Source organism: Myotis brandtii, unplaced genomic scaffold (genome assembly GCF_000412655.1).
Source record: "Myotis brandtii unplaced genomic scaffold, ASM41265v1 scaffold125, whole genome shotgun sequence".
NCBI classification, from domain to species: domain Eukaryota; kingdom Metazoa; phylum Chordata; class Mammalia; order Chiroptera; family Vespertilionidae; genus Myotis; species Myotis brandtii.
The window spans coordinates 9,658,980-9,676,945 of NW_005354385.1; the positions used below are offsets into that span (position 1 = coordinate 9,658,980).

General features: G+C 38.1%; 1 protein-coding gene across 4 annotated transcripts in view; it reads left to right on the plus strand.

Moving 5' to 3' along the window:
* Positions 1–17,966, plus strand: part of GPD2 (glycerol-3-phosphate dehydrogenase 2 (mitochondrial)) — a 115,248-nt gene that overhangs the window by 28,625 nt on the left and 68,657 nt on the right. For all 4 annotated transcript variants that reach the window (XM_014534071.1, XM_014534072.1, XM_014534074.1 and 1 more), the window contains one exon: positions 8,643–8,814. In XM_014534071.1, the coding sequence (XP_014389557.1) occupies positions 8,643–8,814 (172 nt within the window). The remainder of the gene's footprint in view (positions 1–8,642; positions 8,815–17,966) is intronic.

Consider the following 17,966-nt stretch of genomic DNA (forward strand, 5'->3'; position numbering starts at 1 on the left):
AAACTGAGCAACACTGACATTCATTTTGATTTGACTTTGCATTTCATTTTCAACTATTTATTCATTTTAAGGTCTCTTTAAGAAACTTTTTGGGGATATTGTGGGACTGGGGAAACTTTCCATAAATGCTTTTGGGGAGAGTCCTTTAGCTTTTCCCTCCCCATCTTCCTGCTTAATAGTTAAGTTGTGTTGCCCTAACCGGTTTGGCTCAGTGGATAGAGCATCGGCCTGCGGACTCAAGGGTCCCAGGTTCGATTGCGGTCAAGGGCATGTACATTGGTTGCGGGCACATCCCCAGTGGGGAGTGTGCAGGAGGCAGCTGATCGATGTTTCGCTCTCATCGATGTTTCTAACTCTCTATCCCTCTCCCGTCCTCTCTGTAAAAAAATCAATAAAATATATTTAAAAAATAGTTAAGTTGTGTTTATGTTAGGCAAGTTTCCTCTAGGTAGAGTTTTGCAAATTAATAAGAAAATAGATGCTTTAAGATAATTTAGGCAACATTAATTTTACTTGCTTATTTTGAAATTTGTGATTTTCAACGATGAAGTTTTGAGATCTAATGAGAAGCTTGTGAGTAAAAACTGGAGAAGTTATAAATATGTGTATATTCGATGAAATAATTCACAGGGAAATGGAAAGTGTACATCACAAATTTGACCCAAAATGGTTTTGAACATAAGGTTAAAAAGTAGCCGATGGTCATCTGGATTGCTTGGTCATTTGATTCATTGGGTCAGCATCTTTAAAAAATATATATTTTTATTGATTTCAGAGAGAGAGAGATAGAGAGATAGAAACATCAGTGATGAGAGAGAATCATTGATTGGCTGCCTCCTGCATGCCCCACACTGGGGATTGATTCCATATCCCAGGCATGTGCCTGACTGGGAATTGAACGGTGACCTCCTGGTTCGTAGGTCGACATTCAACCACTGAGCCATGCCTGCTGGGCTGGGTCAACATCTTATTCACCTGGGAGGGATGGGGGAAGAGTGAGCCTTTTTTTAGTTCTGTATCCACTTCCAGGTATATACATTGGGGAAGGTTTTAAGGAAAAGTGCTGTTTCTTAGAACCTGGTTGTCATCTTCATTGCCCAGGATGGCTGGCTACAAGCTGAGCAGAGTCCATGGGTCTTCCGATTACACTGCCATCAATACTTTCCTGCATTGCTGGTGTCAGAGAAGCTGGTGGGTCTTGGGGTCCAGGTAACCCAAACATAGAGGCAAAGATAACCTAGCAGAGGTGAGGACATGTGATTTAGAGTCAAACCTGGGATCAAAGTGTGATTCCAGTGACTCAGTGACTTTCCTAAGGAATCACAAAACCCAGTTTCCTCTCTGGTCAAAGGATGCCTCCCTTCTGTGGTAGCCATGACACCTAAAGGAGCTAGCATGTTAGAGTGTGTGGTCCAACAACAGCGAGGCAGTGACAACTCTCATCGCTTCCCTCTCTGCCTCTCGGATCTCAGGCTTCCTTTCCAGATCTTCTAATCCTCAGCACCTTATGGGAATTGAAGAACAATGTCAAGTTTAGACACCTCCAAACACATATTCTATGTTTTAAAAATGTTTATTTGAAAACCAATGAAACATATTTCTTAAACCTCAGCTCATGTAGTCTATTATGATGTGAGCTTCTTTGAAGGCAGACAGAGCCAAAGGGTTTTCCCTATTTTTCAACTATAAGAGCTTTTATAATGATATAGTACAATTGCTATTAAAGTTTCTCTGTGACTTCTCAAAGGAACCCAGCCACTTAACGGTTGTATAGCACCTTCAAGGTGAACTAGAACTCCATTCTCAGCCACCCTGGAAGGATGGACTTATCTTGTTTTCTCTTATCTGGTCCCCAGTGGAGATGACAGTCTACCCATTTGCAAATGTTCTTACAGAGTAATCATGAATCCATCACCAAGTATGTTTACACTGAGAAATGTTGCTTACTGTCATGTAGTTACAGGAAAACCATCAGTTTAGGATCACAAAGTGACTCAGGAGGTGAAGGCCATTTAAAACATCTTAAGGTTCACTGTTAGGAGGTGCTTGTTGCATTTTACTTTCCAGGAATATACAGATATAGCCAGCCTGTTTCAGTGACAACAAAACACGAAGCAATTTCCCTCAAATTTAACGGTTCCATTATCAATGTGTGATTGAATCACATAATATGGGAGAGAATGATAGTTGCAGCATGAAGTGATTTGCATGAAACCCTACTTTATACTCCAATTATTACTCTACATGATTACAGGACAACCTGGTTGTTAATTGCCTGTGGTCTTTAAATATGCACTTCTTTCAGAAATAGACACTAATTATTAGATCTTGTTTTCGGTCTCACCCAAAGTTGCAAGTGTCTAGGCTTTTTTTTTTTTTTTTAATTTGCAAGGCTAATGGTGCACAGGCACAGTGAAACAGATCTCATTCTGACTCCCATTCTGTTCTCTGGGATGTAAACTCTCAAAGACTATGAGCTTGGCTTTCAATTCCATGTCGGTGTTCAGTGTGCCAGTCTGTCTCTTGACAAAAGCTGTATGCTTTCTATCAGAACGCCGGAAGAATTTTATCTTTTTCAAATGTATATAAAAATCTGCTTACACATTAATAAAACAGCTACTTCCTCATAGTCCATAATAATTAAATATAACAACATGAAAATAATATTCTATATTAGATCTTTTAATTCTTCTAGGATAAGAATTTTTTTGTTGGGGAGCTGTAGTTGGAACTGTGCTAAGCAAAAGGCAGTTTGCTTTGTGTGTGTCTCCTTTCTTCTGGCATCAATGGCTGAATTAGGAAATAGATTCTGAATCTGGTAGGACTGGGCCTGTCTTAGGTCAGGGTTGGCAAACTGCTGGTCCCGTAAGGGCCAGACTGGTCCCATGAAGCCAGTGAATGGGAATGCTGGGCTAACAAGAGCACAGGTCCTGCCTAAGGGAGAACTGCTGTTCCCTTTCAGCAGATTGATCTCAGATGGACATTTTCTAATTTTTACGTGGAACACACCAGCTTTTAAATATTGGAAGTGTAGCTCATGCTTTTGAGAAAGTATTGTGCTGACTAATTCGCTAGTATGACTTCTGGCACATGCTATTGAATACGACTTCCTTCCCTGTTATTGTCACCCAGCTAATGTGTTAGTCTATCTTGACCCGATTCAGCTGTAATTTCCAGGAAACTTTCTTAGGTCTGGACTAGGGGTGCCACTTGTTGCTCTGGTAGCCTCTTCTCTGTCTTAAATCCAGCCGTTCAGCAATATCATAATTTCCTTTTATCTTTTTGTTTTGTCCTCCAGTGTGTAGATTCCTTGAGGGCCTGCAGTGCATATTGATTGAGTGACAGTGGGTGAGATGTCTTCTCAGGACACAGGAGAGAGATTGGTCTCTCAGGTGGTTTAGAACGGGTGGCCTGTCCAAGGCTTCTCCCAGAGTCTCTGCATCAGTCCTGCAATGGAGCCTGCCTCCCAGACTCCCATTTACTCAAACTGCCTTGGAAAAAAGGAGGGTGAGAAGAGGGCTGGGGAGATTTGGAGCACAAAGGCCTCTATTCTCAGAGCACGCTGTGACTTGCCATTGCTGTTTCCTTCCTGCTGCTTCTCTTCTTTATTTCCCCTCCATCAACATATTCTCGGGAAGGTAGAGTGCAGATGTGTTTTTGTGACTCAAAGCCATATGAAGCCAAAATGAGTCTTTCTCTTGTCATAATTAGAAGTAGGGCCTTAGGCTGTTTACTGACTCTAAAATAAACGTGGTGCTTAGCTTCTCAGTTGCAACACTTTCCAGCTTTTATGAAAAAAGTAAACAAAAATAAAATCTTATTTTAAATGTAGTGGCAGAAATTAAATAAATTATCCTCAATAGGACCGTATAGTTAAAAAAAAATTGTTTTGGGAGGACTGTTCAGCAAAACCTTCACAACAAAACCATACCAAAAAACCCAAAAAACTTTCCGCATTTGGCAACTGGTGATAACTCATCCTATTATAACTATTTAGTCTGTTTCCTTATTTTTTTCCTCAGATTACATGTAGAGTCGGTATGGTATAGCAATATAAAACTTAGTATCCATTGCCAGGCTGTGGGTTCAATTCCCAGCTCTACCATATAGAGTGCTTAACTTCTCTGTTACTTCTGTAGAATGGAGACCATAGTAGTGCCGAGCTCATAGGGTTATTGTGAGGATTAAATGAGTAGGGAAAAAAAAAATCTTTATAATAGCGCCTGATACAGAATGACTATAGTATATGTATTTACCTATTTTTTTTTAGTAAAGTTTATTAATGTATAATTTGAGGTGCAATTTTTATGCAGTAAAATTCACCCTTTATAATATACTCTTCTGGGAGTTTTGACAAGTACATAAACTATATAACCACCATCACAATCAAGATATAGAACATTTCTATCATCCTTAAAAGTTCTCTCTTATCCTCTTTGTAGTCAATCTTCCCTGCCCCTAACACCCAAACCCTGGCAATCACTGGTGATCTGTTTTCTGACCCTATACATTTTTGCTTTACAGAACAGCATATAAGTGGAATCATATCATATATGCACTTCTGAGTCTAGCTTCTTTCGCTTGGCACAGGGATTGGCAAACTTTTCAGTAAAGAGCTAGGTGGTAAATGTTTTAGGCTTGCAGGCCATATAGTCTCTGTTGATACTCATTCTGCTATCGCAGTAATGGCTGATACATGAATGATAGTGTGTGGTCGTGTTTGAATAAAAGTTTATTTATTAAAACAGGTGGTAGTTGCCCTGGCCAATGTCTCAGTTTCTTGAGCATCGTTCCATGAACCAAAAGGTTGCAGGTTTGATTCCCAGTCAGGGCACATACCCAGGTTGTGGATTAGGCTTTTGATCAGAGTGTGTATGGGAGGCAACGGATTGATGTTTCTCTCTCTTCCCCTCTCCCTTCTTCTCTCTCTAAAACCAGTAAAAACACATAGAAAAAACAAACAAACAAACCCAAAACAAAAAATACAGGTGGCAGCCAGATTTGGGTGGAAAACCATAATTTGGTGATATGACTTAGCATAATGAATATGAGATTTATTCATATCATGTATCTATCAGTAGTTTGTTCTTTAGATTGTTGGTTATTACTCCATTGCATAGATATATGACAGTTTGTTTAGTCAGTTGAAGGATGTTTGAGATTTTCCTGATTTTTGGCAATTATAAATAAAGCCAATGTAAACATGTTCCTACAGGTTTTTGTATTAATGTAGGTTTTCATTTCTCTTGAGTAATTATCTAGGAGAATTGCTAGGTTGTATGGTATGTGTATGTTTCCCTTTATAGTATCCAAAACTCCCAAACTGTTTTCCAAAATAGCTGTATCACTTTGTGTTTCTTCCAGCAATGTAAGAGGGTTCCAACTGTGTTGTATCCTCACCAGCACTGGTATTGTCTACTCTAAAACACTGTGAAGAATCTTGGAAACTAGAGTAAAGATATTTACCTTTAACTTAAATTAAGTTGGAAACTCTTGAAAGGTTTTACACTTGGAAACAATGTTAGTTGGGTTTAAAAATTATTACCTTAGCTGCAGTGTAGATAATGACTTGGAAGGAGACACAGCAAATGTATGAAGATCTGAAGGAGGATATCATATTAGTATAGGCCCCTCTACTATAGGGGAAAGGGAAGACACCTTGACTGGAAAGATGGCAGTGAAGATTAAGTGATTAGATGTGACAATTTTTTTAGGAGGTGGAGTTGGTAGAACTCAGTGATTCATCAGATATGGGACTTGAGAGAGTGGTACACCCAGCTACATGTATAATGGTACCTTCATGAGATGAGGAACATTGACAGGGAAAAAATGTATGGGGAGGTAGTCATCAGTTCAATTTTGAAATATATGCGCGATGTCTAAATGGAGGTACCAAGTAGGTAGTTTGATATCTGGCTCTGAAATAGGGAACAAAATTGGAAGTCAGTGTGGTATAAAAGATATCTGACAGTATGGAGGTTGAAGAAATTCTCTAAAGAGAGTTTTTAGTGATCTGAGAATAGTGACGGGGGTGGATCCAAGAGGAACCTCAGTGTTCAATGTTAGGTAGAGGGATGTCCAAAGGAAAGTAGGAGGGAGATGTTAAAAGGAGAGAGAGAGAGAGGGAGAGAGAGAGAAATTTCAACTCATAAGATTGTCTCCCAGATGCCAAGGGTGAGTGAACAGTTATGTGTGTGCTGAGATGACAAGTAAATCAGGGATAGAATGTGCTCATAAAATTTACTAGTAGAACTATAGTGGACATTAGCCAGTTTTGCTGGTAATGGTGGTGGTGCTCATATGTATGTGAAAATCGATATTAGAATGAATTGAGGAGTGGGTAGGATGCGAGGCAGTAGAAAAAGCAAGGGCATACAGGGCTTTTAAGAACTTTTAGATTGATTATTAGAAACGTGTGTTAAAAGATGTTTTTGATTGTTAAGATGAGACAAATTAGAGCATGCTGGTGAGAAGGATGAGCAGGGGATGACGACAGAAAAATCAGTGTAGTCAATGGAATGACATACCCACAAGGCATGAGAGATACCCATCAATCAGATCTAGGAATCTTGCAGAAGTTCAGTTGAGTTTAATATTCATAGTTATCACCTGTGAACCGAGAAAAATATGGGGCTTTTAGCATTACCAAATTCTAATGAAGTATATCAAGATATATTGCATTAGAACTTGAATTTATTTTTTAAGTTTTTTTTTAAGTATTTCTAGGAAACTTACCAAACAGAAAATATCAGGAAAATTCTTTTGCTGTGTGAAAACACACTGACAGTTTAGTCACTTGTCAGTTTCATGGCCCATTTGAAATCCTCAAATGAAAGACTCTCTTATCGGAATGGCCATAGCTCAGTGCTGTGTGTGTGTGTGTGTGTGTGTGTGTGTGTGTGTGTGTGTGTGTAAATTATTTTTCCTCATTAAATGATGGAAGGTATAGACCATATGACTAAAAGTTATTTTAGTCTCCACAGCACCTAGCAGTTACATTTATTTAGTTTGTTGCCTTAAATGTATGTAAATGTGAACACAGGGAAATGGTTTTTAGCAGGTAATTAGGATAAGTTATATACTAGTAAAGGAGAATATGATTTTGTGGCTTGGCATCAGAATTAATAGCTTGAAAATTATGGTACCTGATTATAAGCTTTTGTTTTTATGATCCTTAGTAAAATATGTTTTGAAAGTTCCCTTTTATATACTACTAAGGAATCAAAAAACAATTCTTTGGTGGTGGTACTTTATAGTTGACCAATTACTTTCATGTTACTGTACATTCAGGTGGAGGGTAACTCAGAGAGGAAGAGAGACATCATAGGATATTATCCCATTCTACAGGGGAAGAAACCAAGGTCCAGAGAGTTCATGGGTCAAAAGTCACATTACTAGTAAACAAGAGTGCTAAGATCTAAACTAGGACCTGCTGACCCAACTCTAGATTTCTTTCAGCATACTCAATGGCGTCTAGATTGATTTTTATAGAAATCCAATTGGCCTGATTATAATTAAATATGACCACAAGGAGGAGTTTGGTTTACTCTATTTAAATGAACAAAAATCACTTAGAACAATCTCTTGGTCAGCCATAGATCACCTTTTTCTTGAGCAAGCTGCAGCCTGTGGTTTTGGGAAAACACGGCATTATGGCTTGTCCAGATGCTGTGCTTTAAAGAAAAGAATACAGAAACGATATATCTGTGGGTAATGATCTCTCAGAGCCACGCTAGCCAGCACTGTTCATTATAGTGAATGAACCTCATGTTAGCATTTTGGGGGAAAAAACAGATACTTACCTATTTTTCTAGGCCTTTGACTCTGACTTCTGACAGCTATTTTTTTGTTTGTTTTTTTTTTAAAGGCCAGCATCATTTTGGATTTAAGATGATAAGTTACATTCTAATGAGAGAAGGTCATTATTCTTTAGGGGGACTACGGCTAGATTTAATTATATTATTGTTAGAACTTTCAAAAATCAAAACAGTGTATATTAAATGTATAAAATTTGTAATTTTATAGTAAAACACTTAATGGGCAAAGCTCTGACTACAATCTTTGAAAAATATCATTCCCGTTGGCCTTAGCTGATGATTTAAACTTGTGTTAAACAGATTCTTTTTAAACTTATAGACCCTCAAACTCTAAAATATATTTTCATCAGGGGAATGAAGGAATGAAGAGCACATACTTTTAAGAAATTGCAGAAAGTCATAAAGTGCTTTTTAAAACCTCCTCCTCTCAAAACTTGTTATTTGAACGAATTGCTGCTACTGGATAAAAACATATCCTTATGTTCCCTATATATTGTCTTAGACAAGGTGTTTGGGAATTGCTATACGGTGTGGGGAATAATTAAACTTGTCTGTATGTGAAACCAAATCAAGCAGTTGAGAGGTGGAATCTGAAACCAAGTGTTCCATGGCTCAGTAGTTGTGACTCATGGGGGAAAAAACACACCTAGATTTTAAGGACTTTTTTCTTCCCAAGACAGTTGGTGGTATAACTCCATGTGGCCTGTGGACTGAGGTCTAGCTCTGGCATTCCTTATCTCCTTGCAACTCTCTTTTAGCGTGTTGTGAAATTTATTAAGTGAGCATTCCAGACGAACAACTGAAAATGGTCTCCTTTTGCACCAGATGACCCTGGCCTATGTTAGAGCAGCCGAGAACGTTTCAGAACCAGTGAACAAGGATCCTCCTTCCCGAGAAGCTCAGATACTGACTTTGAGAAACACGCCTGAATTCGATGTCCTTGTCATTGGAGGAGGAGCGACAGGGTGTGGCTGTGCACTAGATGCTGTCACCAGAGGTAAGTCTGGTGTGGATGGACGTGACACAGATAAAGAAAGTTTCCACTTTTCTTCCCCAGTACACACACACAGTCGGCCTCTATGCTGGCAGTCACGTTTCGGTTGCATTTACTAATTTTCCATCCTTTGTGAAGCACCTTCATATATTTTTTTGATGTAGGCAGTTGCACAGTTTTTAGATTAAATAGTACTGTTTTACACGGAAATGAATTTAAAAAGGAAAGTTTGTATCCCTGTGATTTTATGAGCTGATGTTCTTATAAATTTTTTAATACATAGTAAAGTAAATACATCTCTATGAAATCCTCCTATATAATAAAAGGCTAATATGCAAATCGACCGAACGGCAGAACGACCCATCACTATGATGCGCACTGACCATAAGGGGGCAGATGCTCAACACAGGAGCTGTCCCCTGGTGGTCAGTGTGCTCCCACAAGGGGAGCACCGCTCAGCCACAAGCTGGGATCATGGCTGGCAAGCGATGGTGGTGGGAGCCTCCACGGCAGTGCTAAGGATGTCCAACTGCTGGCTTAGGCCCATTCCCCACATCCCCCGAGGGCTCCTGGACTGCGAGAGGGCACAGGCCGTGCTGAGGGGATCCCCCGCCTCCAAGTGCACAAATTTCTTCCACTGGGCCTCTAGTAAGAAATATTTGTATATGATCTGAAATCACATTTATGTCAGTTAAGAGTAGAAAAGATTTATTAAAGTGAATTATTCTATTAAAATAACTCTTTTTGTTCCTGTATCTTTTAAAATAATTTCTTCTAGTGAAATATGGACTGCAGTTTGGGAAACTCCAGTGTATGTGAATAAACTGTTGCTAATCTATTCTCTCTCAGTCACTCTATTAGTTAACATTAGGAAAGACATTAGAAAAGTTCATTAAAAATGGAAACATGACCTTAGCCGGTTTGACTCAGTGGATAGAGCTTCGGCCTCTGGACTGAAGGGTCCCAGGTTTGATTCCGGCCAAGGGCATGTGCCCAAGTTGCAGGCTTGATCCCCAGTAGGGGGCGTGCAGAAGGCAGCCAATCAGTGATTCTCTCTCATCATTGATGTTTTTATCTCTCCCTCTCCCTTTCTCTCTGAAATCAATTAAAAAAAAATATGGAAACATGACATGGAAAGAAAGGCATTTTGGTATGGAACACCAATGCTGTTACTTAAGATATATTTAATAGAATAATTTCTTTCCTCTGGTTATTAATGTGGAGTCACTCTCACACACACACACACACACACACACACACACACTTGGGGCAAATTAGTTAATTTCTCTCAGGTTCCTTTCAAGTAAGGAAAAATACTTTCTGTCGATGATGTTGAGAGGATTAAATGTGTAGTCATGAAAATGACTTGAAAACAGTGCACTCGGGGGCAGGGGATCTCCTCAGCCCGGCCTGTGCCCTCTCACAGTCTTTACATATATACAATACACATTATTTTTGATGTGAGCCAAGTACTAAATCAGCTATGAGAATACAGAATAAGAAGATGTGGCCTTGCCCTCAAGAAGCTTATAATCTATTAATATTTGCTGAACAAATACTTTTTTTCCTTTGGGCAGTGAAGGACAGTCAGCAGTGATCAGGACATTAACCAGTTAATGAATAGGTCAGCGGTTCTCAACCTGTGGGTCGCGACCCCTTTGGCGGTCGAACGACCCTTTCACAGGGGTCGCCTAAGACCATCCTGCATATCAGATATTTACATTATGATTCAGAACAGTAGCAACATTACAGTTATGAAGTAGCAACGAAAATAATTTTATGGTTGGTCACAACATGAGGAACTGTATTTAAAGGGCCAGAAGGTTGAGAACCACTGGAGTAGGTGATTGTGGATAGTGATAATTCTGGAGAGATAAGGGTTTCCAGAGTCTGAATGTTGACCAGACTTTTAATTTTTACAGTTAGTAACAGCCAAGAAAGTGCTGTACTTTTAAATCTCTTGGTATATTGACTGCTGTTTTTTTTCAATAATTGACTGAATGTGTTTTTGATATATGTGGAATTGTGATTTATAAAGGGGATGGATGAACCTTAGTTTGTATTTCTTTTTTTTTTTATGCTGGTAGCTCTCTGGGGGTAGCCTTTATAATTAAAATGTATAGAGATGTTGAACTTAATCTATATTTATCCTTTTACTACCATTCCTGATCATATCAGTGGCCCTCTGAAGTGTGAAATAGTCATGGGCATTTGGTTAATGAATTGTGCATTGTTGCTGTTCATTCATGGAATTTGCTCTTTTATTATATTTGATGCTTCACTTAACAACAAATTTTGCTTTCTCTGCATTTGATATGTTTTTACCAAATTATTCCTGATTGTATCCATTAATCTTTAGTCACATTTGACAAAAATAAATTACTGTGATCTTTTAAAGTTACCAGTAATAATTAGATTTTTCAGGACATCAAAGTTTTGGGGGAACACTAGATATCTAAGGGCTTGTATAAAAATGTTTGCACAAGCTTTTTGATAAAATACTATGCCCCAGTGCAATTTAGGTAATGGATAAACAAAGAGTACAAGGAAGAGGAAAAAGTTATGAAGTCTTCATAATGAACATTTATTTGCATTCTTACCATCTGCATTTTTTTGGGAATCAATTTTCATTTAGAATATTATGTTATAAACGTAATTTGCACAGTCCTCACGTTCACCTACAGGTCTCTAGGGCTCATTAGAAATTGTTTCATTGTTTAACACCTCTGTGTCCAGTTCCTGGGCAGAGCACAGCCTTGAAGCCCAGTTGTGGGCACTTTGTCCCCAAAGAGAGCTGAAATGAGGGGAAGCTGACAAATATATTCACACTCCCAGCATTCTTCAAGTTGTTTTTATTCAGTTCTTCATGTTCTTTTATGTGACTTTACTTATGTATCAGAAATCATCTAGTACGGTTTTGGTTTAAAACCTGATTTATAAATGTAACCTATTCAAATTCCAGAGAAGACTGCTTTTTGCTGGAGGAAAACATTAATTATCGGTCTCTTGTTTAAAAATGTATGTATACTTTTAGTTTATGAGTGGGTCTAGCTAGCAATTCTGGAATTCTCACTACAGTTTCTTCAAGTTTAAGGCAGAACAGCACAGTGATTAAGGGCTCAGGTTGTAAACTTAGAATGAATTGGGATAAAATTTTGGCTTCATCCTTTACTAGCACCATGACTTTCCACAGGTATCTTTTAAAAAAAAATTTTTTTGTAATTGATTTTGGAGAGGAAGGGTCAGGGAAAGAGAGAGAATCATCAATGATAAGAGAGAATCATTGATCGGCTGCCTCCTGCATGCCCAGGCTGGGGATCGAGCCCGAAATCTTGGGCATGTGGCTTGACCTGGAATCGAACCGTGACCTCCTGGTTCATAGGTCCATGCTCAAATCTATGAGCCACGCCTGCTGGTCTCCTAACTGTACAGAGAACTCAGGTTTCTCAGACACAAATGAAGGAATGTAATAACACTCTTTTGCATACGTAAAGGTTTACGAAAAGCAGGAGGTGTGTGCATTGCAGACAAAAGCAGGAAAGGGAGAGCCTTGGAAAATAGTGCATACAGGTTTCTACCCCTTTCCCCACTTCTACCTTCTCCCACCACGGGGGAAGAGAAATTCCTATTTCAGGACAGTAGAATTGCAGCAGGTGAAAGTTTTCTGGACACTGCTAATTAGACTAGATTGCAAGTTTCTACTAAAGTTAATGTGGAGATTTAATGTAATTTTAATTAATATAGTGATTTTCTTTGGCAGGAGTAGAGAAACTTGTGCTAAAGTTTATCTGAAAAAATAAGCCTATGAGACTTACTAGATTAATTTTGAAAAAGAATAATGATAAAGAAGATAGAGATCGGTCAGATATTAAAGTTCTTCTAAAGCTAGTTTAATTAAAATAGTTTTTTTTAAAGGAATAGAGGGATCAGTGAACAAAAGTAAGATTCTAGAATCAATCTAAATACACATAATTTAGAATATGGTAAAGACAACATTTCAGGTCTGTCATTACTAGTTATTAATAAGTGATGCTGGAGTATCCACTTCCCCAAACACACACACACACACACACACACACACACACACACACACACACACCAACACACACACACACCAGCAGAAATGTGGTAGCAGAGACCCAGAGCCGAGTAGTCAAGCCCCCACAGCCTCTGTCTTGCTGGGCTCTGGGGGCTAGAAACAGGCAAAGGAATCCAAGATTTCTTTTATCATAATCCAAGATTATGTTTATCATAATCCATGTGGATTAAAGATTTAACAAAATACTATACAACTATTATAAGAAAGTATATGCAATTTTTTAAAAAAATGGAGTAGGAAAGATGCTTTTAAGCAAGACACCAATAAAGCCATTTTTCTTTTGGAAAATCCTGCTAAATTTAATTTCATAAATATAAAACTTTATTTATAGCAGAATTATAACAAACATGTGATACCGGGAAATATTTGTAACATCAAACAGGGTTTGTGCCATAATTATTTTCAACTTTTCTACATCTATTGCTTTAGTATGTTATGGTACACTGCATATACCTGGATTTTTATGCCAAATAGAGAGAATCTACCTTTTAAAGGTGAATTTGATCCATTTCCCTTTATTTGATTCCACATGCATTTATTTTGTATCTTGTTTTTTACTTTACTTTTTCCTCATCCTTTCCCTCTTTTGTATTAAAACAATGAGTATCACTTTCTGTTTCCAGACCTTCACCTCTATAGATAGAGTTGCTACCACCATCCAGTCCCATCTGAGACTTTCCCAGAACCAAAGTGAGGCTCCTGCTCCTGTGTTGCTCTCGGGCATCCTGCAGACCAGCTGGTGGTACAGGTGCTGGTCTCCGGCTGTCTGTCTTCCTGCCTCCTGGGCACAGCCCAGCTGAGAGTGCACAGCCCAGACAGTGGTTAGGAGGAGCCTTTCACAAGAGCCGCAGCCTTTCTTCAGTCCTTGCATTCAAGTGCTAATCTGGCATCTTTACCTTTCCTTCCTGGGAGACTTCTATTCCTCTTACCCTTTAGGAACAGAAATCTTGGTTTCCTTTGCCTGTTTCTAACCCCAGAGCCAGCAAGACAGAGGCTGTGGGGGCTTGACTACTCGGCTCTGGGTCTCTGCTACCGCTACGTTTCTGGTCCATGGAGTGTTTATCCATATAATTTTCTCTGTGTTTAGAGGAGTTCAAATCTGGACTTAACAATGCAATATTGATCTAATTTCTATTTATACCAATATTTATAATAGCAAAAATGGGTGCCTGGATTAATAAATTAGGTACATTCAGTTATTGAAAAGCAATTTATAAGTACTTACAGGGAAAATGGCTAAACTATATTGTAAGTTGAAAAACAAGTTGTGAAAAACACACACCAAAAAACATGTTATGAAGAGTGAGTTTGTTAATTGTATTTGTGTTTAAAGCTAAGCATTATACAAGTTGTATACTTTCTTAAGCTTGGAAAGTTTCTAGTAAGATACAGGGGGCATTTTTATAGTTAACGTTGGTTACCTCTGGGTTTTATAACTAGGAAGCCAGCGATGTATTATTCTCTCTTTGCATGCTTCTGTATTGTTTGGATATTCTTCCTCTCATTGAAGCCTTCCTTCCCTTGACTGTTAGCTGCCGGCCAGGGCCTTCCTTCGTCCATCCCCTGGTGGTCAGCTCACATCATAGTGAGTGGTCGAACTCCCGGTTGGTCAAACTCCTGAGGGGAAAATTTGTATATTAGCCTTTTTATTATATAGGAAAGTAAAAATTAAAAGCAGCAATAGCAACTCCCTTATTTTCATGAAATTATATTATTACAATTAATGCTATGGCTTAATACATTTTTGAGCCTGCTGTATTTTTAAGGAAAACAGAGTATGCTAATGATATGTTCTAACTTCACGAAGTATCTCCATTAATGGTTTATCTGTTTTCTAATATAAAAATAGAAATAGGTACTAAATAATCCAATATTATACAATTCTATAAAATGCTAACATTCACTGTTAGAAAATACTAGTCCAAAGCATAGGATTCTGATCAGGAGGATTAAAAAGCCAGGATTACTTTGCAGCTTTACAGGAGTGTTATTTTTTAGAGAAACTGATCCTTCATTTAAAATGTTTAGCCTTTGGGTTAGTCCTTTTTCTTATTAATGGCAATGACTTTTTGAAATACAAGGGTAAGTGCCCAAAGCTTTTCTGAAGATAGATAAACTCCCCTTTCCTTAAATAATATCATTTTTCTTTCATGGGATATGTGGCATTAACACCCGTTCTATAGTACCAATGTACAGAATGTATCAATTTTTAGATTTGTGTGTTATTACCTTGATGCCTGTGATGGTTATTTCATAGGGATTACTCTTTCCTTTCTATTGAAAAATAGCTAAAGTATGCCATATCTAAAAATTTATTCTAGTGAATTAATTAAAGATGTGGAGTTTAAATGAAAATATAATCTTGCAGTTCTATCTGTGACACGAGGTAGGAAATAACCCAAAATCGAATAAGTAAATCATTGTAAATGTATAGTGTAATATTATCCACACATTAAAATGAAATAATAGGAAAATATTTATTGACATGGAGAGTTGTTTACACTAAATATTGTTAAATGAAAAACAAAAAAAAGGAATACATCATATGATCCTAATTTGGAAAAATGTATGTATGTGATCATATACATGCATAGAAAATGTGAACATTTAAACACTCAAATGTCAACTGTGGTTGTCTCTGAGTGGTGTGATTACAGGAGAGTTTTATTTTGTTCTCCTTACTTTTTTGCATTTATTATATTGAGCATGTTTTTATGCATAATAAGATAATCAGTAAAAGGCATTAAAATATACTTCTGTTCTATTTTATGCTGTGAAAGTTAAATGTCGTATCATTCCTCCCCTTAGATGGTAATTATCCATCTATATTCATCCAACTCTCTTATTTTAAATTAAAAAAACTTTTTAAAATTTCAATTACAGTTGACATACAATATTATACTAGTTTTAGGTATATAACCCTGATTAGACATTTATATAACTTACGAAGTGATCTATATAACTAGACTTATTGGGTTGATCACTTCATCCAGCTGTTTTATTTTTAATTTTTAATATATTTTTATTGATTTCAGAGAGGAAGGGAGAGGCAGAGAGAGATAGAAACATCAATGATGAGAGAGAATCATTGATCGGCTGCCTCCTGCATGCCCCACACTGTGGATTGTGCCCACAATCTGGGCAGATGCCCTGACCGGGAATTGAACCATGACCTCCTGGTTCAGGTCAATGCTCAACCACTGAGCTATACCGGTTGGCCACCCAACTGTCTTGATCTATGAATTGGTTTACTTGTAAGTACTTGGTAACTAGACCTTCTCATTGAAGTCTATAGGCAAAGCTATAAAGAGCTGTATTTAGTTCACACCCCCCCTGCCCCCAGAAGATACAATTTTAACTTGCTAAGAGATGGGCTGAAAGGTAGAGTTCAAGGTGGCTTTGTTCTTCTACTAGAGCTAATAATTTTATTGTTTCACCTAAGAATTTCAGAGTAATTTTACTCCATTATTAATACTTCACCACTGTCATGAAATTCCTGAGAATATCTACTAAAAGCAATCAGTAATAAAAACAAATAAAGCAATAATAGCATCGTAAATGTTCTGGTTCCTCTCAGCTGTGATAGAGCTTATTGATTTCCATAAAGAAGTAACATCTGAAAAGAAAAGAAACAAAAACTATTTCTTATAAAATCTTGAACTAGTTGAATGAATTACCTAAATGGAGGGAGGCCAGCCCTTCATTGCTAGCCATGTGGGGAGGGATTCTCTCTGTTATGAAATACAGAGAGAATGCCTCAAATACAGCCAGGAGTAGAGGCTTGAAGCCTGGGGACGTTATTTCTGATGTCCTTCAAATTTGTTTTCCTTAAGAATACAAAATGTTAGCATTGATTGTCACTTAAAAATACTGTTCATTCTTTTTGAGAAGATAAAACAGCACCCTCTTTTTACTTCCTTGCTTTGTTTAATGTATCAGAAAACTAAACTCATAATTTTAGATCAGTATTTTGTTTTTCTTCGGATCAATAATGTTTGAGGGGAGAAAAAATTTGCATTTTGAGAGGTGGAACAGAAAGGAACATCCTATATAATAAAAGCTTAGTATGCTAAGTGTCTGATCGTCCAGTCGTCCGTTAAACCAATCAAAGCGTAATATGCTAATGATATGCTAAGGCCGTTCAACCGCTTGCTATGACCACCAGGGGGCAGACGCTCCGACCAGTAGGTTAGCTTGCTGCTGGGATCTGTCCTATCGGGACTGAGTAAGATGGGCTAGACTTGCCCTGGAGCCCTCCTGTGGTCCCTCCCTGGCTGACCAACCTCCTGCGTCCCTCCCCGGCCCCAATAGTGCACTGGTAGGGTCCCTTAACCTGGCCTGCGCCCTCTCCCAATCTGGGACTCCTCGGGGGATGTCGGAGAGCCAGTTTCGGCCAGATCTCACAGGCCAGGCCGAGGGACCCCACCGGTGCACAAATTCGTGCACTGGGCCTCTAGTGTTAGATAATGGTTAATCAGCTAAGGAATATATTTTGAGAAATGGTTATAACTTCTAGTAATGTCTTGACTTTACATTGTCCCCCCCCCCTTCTATCATTCTTGTCAACAAAGATAAGAAATTCAGAACATTTAGCATATAGCATCAGTTTAAATTTTTAAAATATTTCTTTTTCTAGACTATTTAGTTTTTTTGTGGTTCCAAAAACTTTTGGTAATGCTTTTACATTACATTAATATATCAGTGTAGCTACAATTTGATTTTTATGTTTTTTGCTCTGGAAGGAGCAGTACCATTTCTCACCAGGAATCCTGGTGGGTAGCTTGATGATATGACACTGGAAATAATGGGACAAGAAAAACAGCATGGTTTGACAGAGAAGCCCATTTTAACTTTTGTTGGTATTCACTAGGGTTTCTCACATACGTACATGTGAATAACTTTTTAAAATGTCCAATACTTGCAAAAGCAGTTTTGAGGCTTTAAAGTGTTAGGTCTCACTTATCTATCCTGAAATATCTTCCTGAGATGGCTTGCTAATTCCTAGAGTAGTTCCCTGCCTCACACTGTCAGTTTGGGAAAGGAAAAAAAAAAAAAA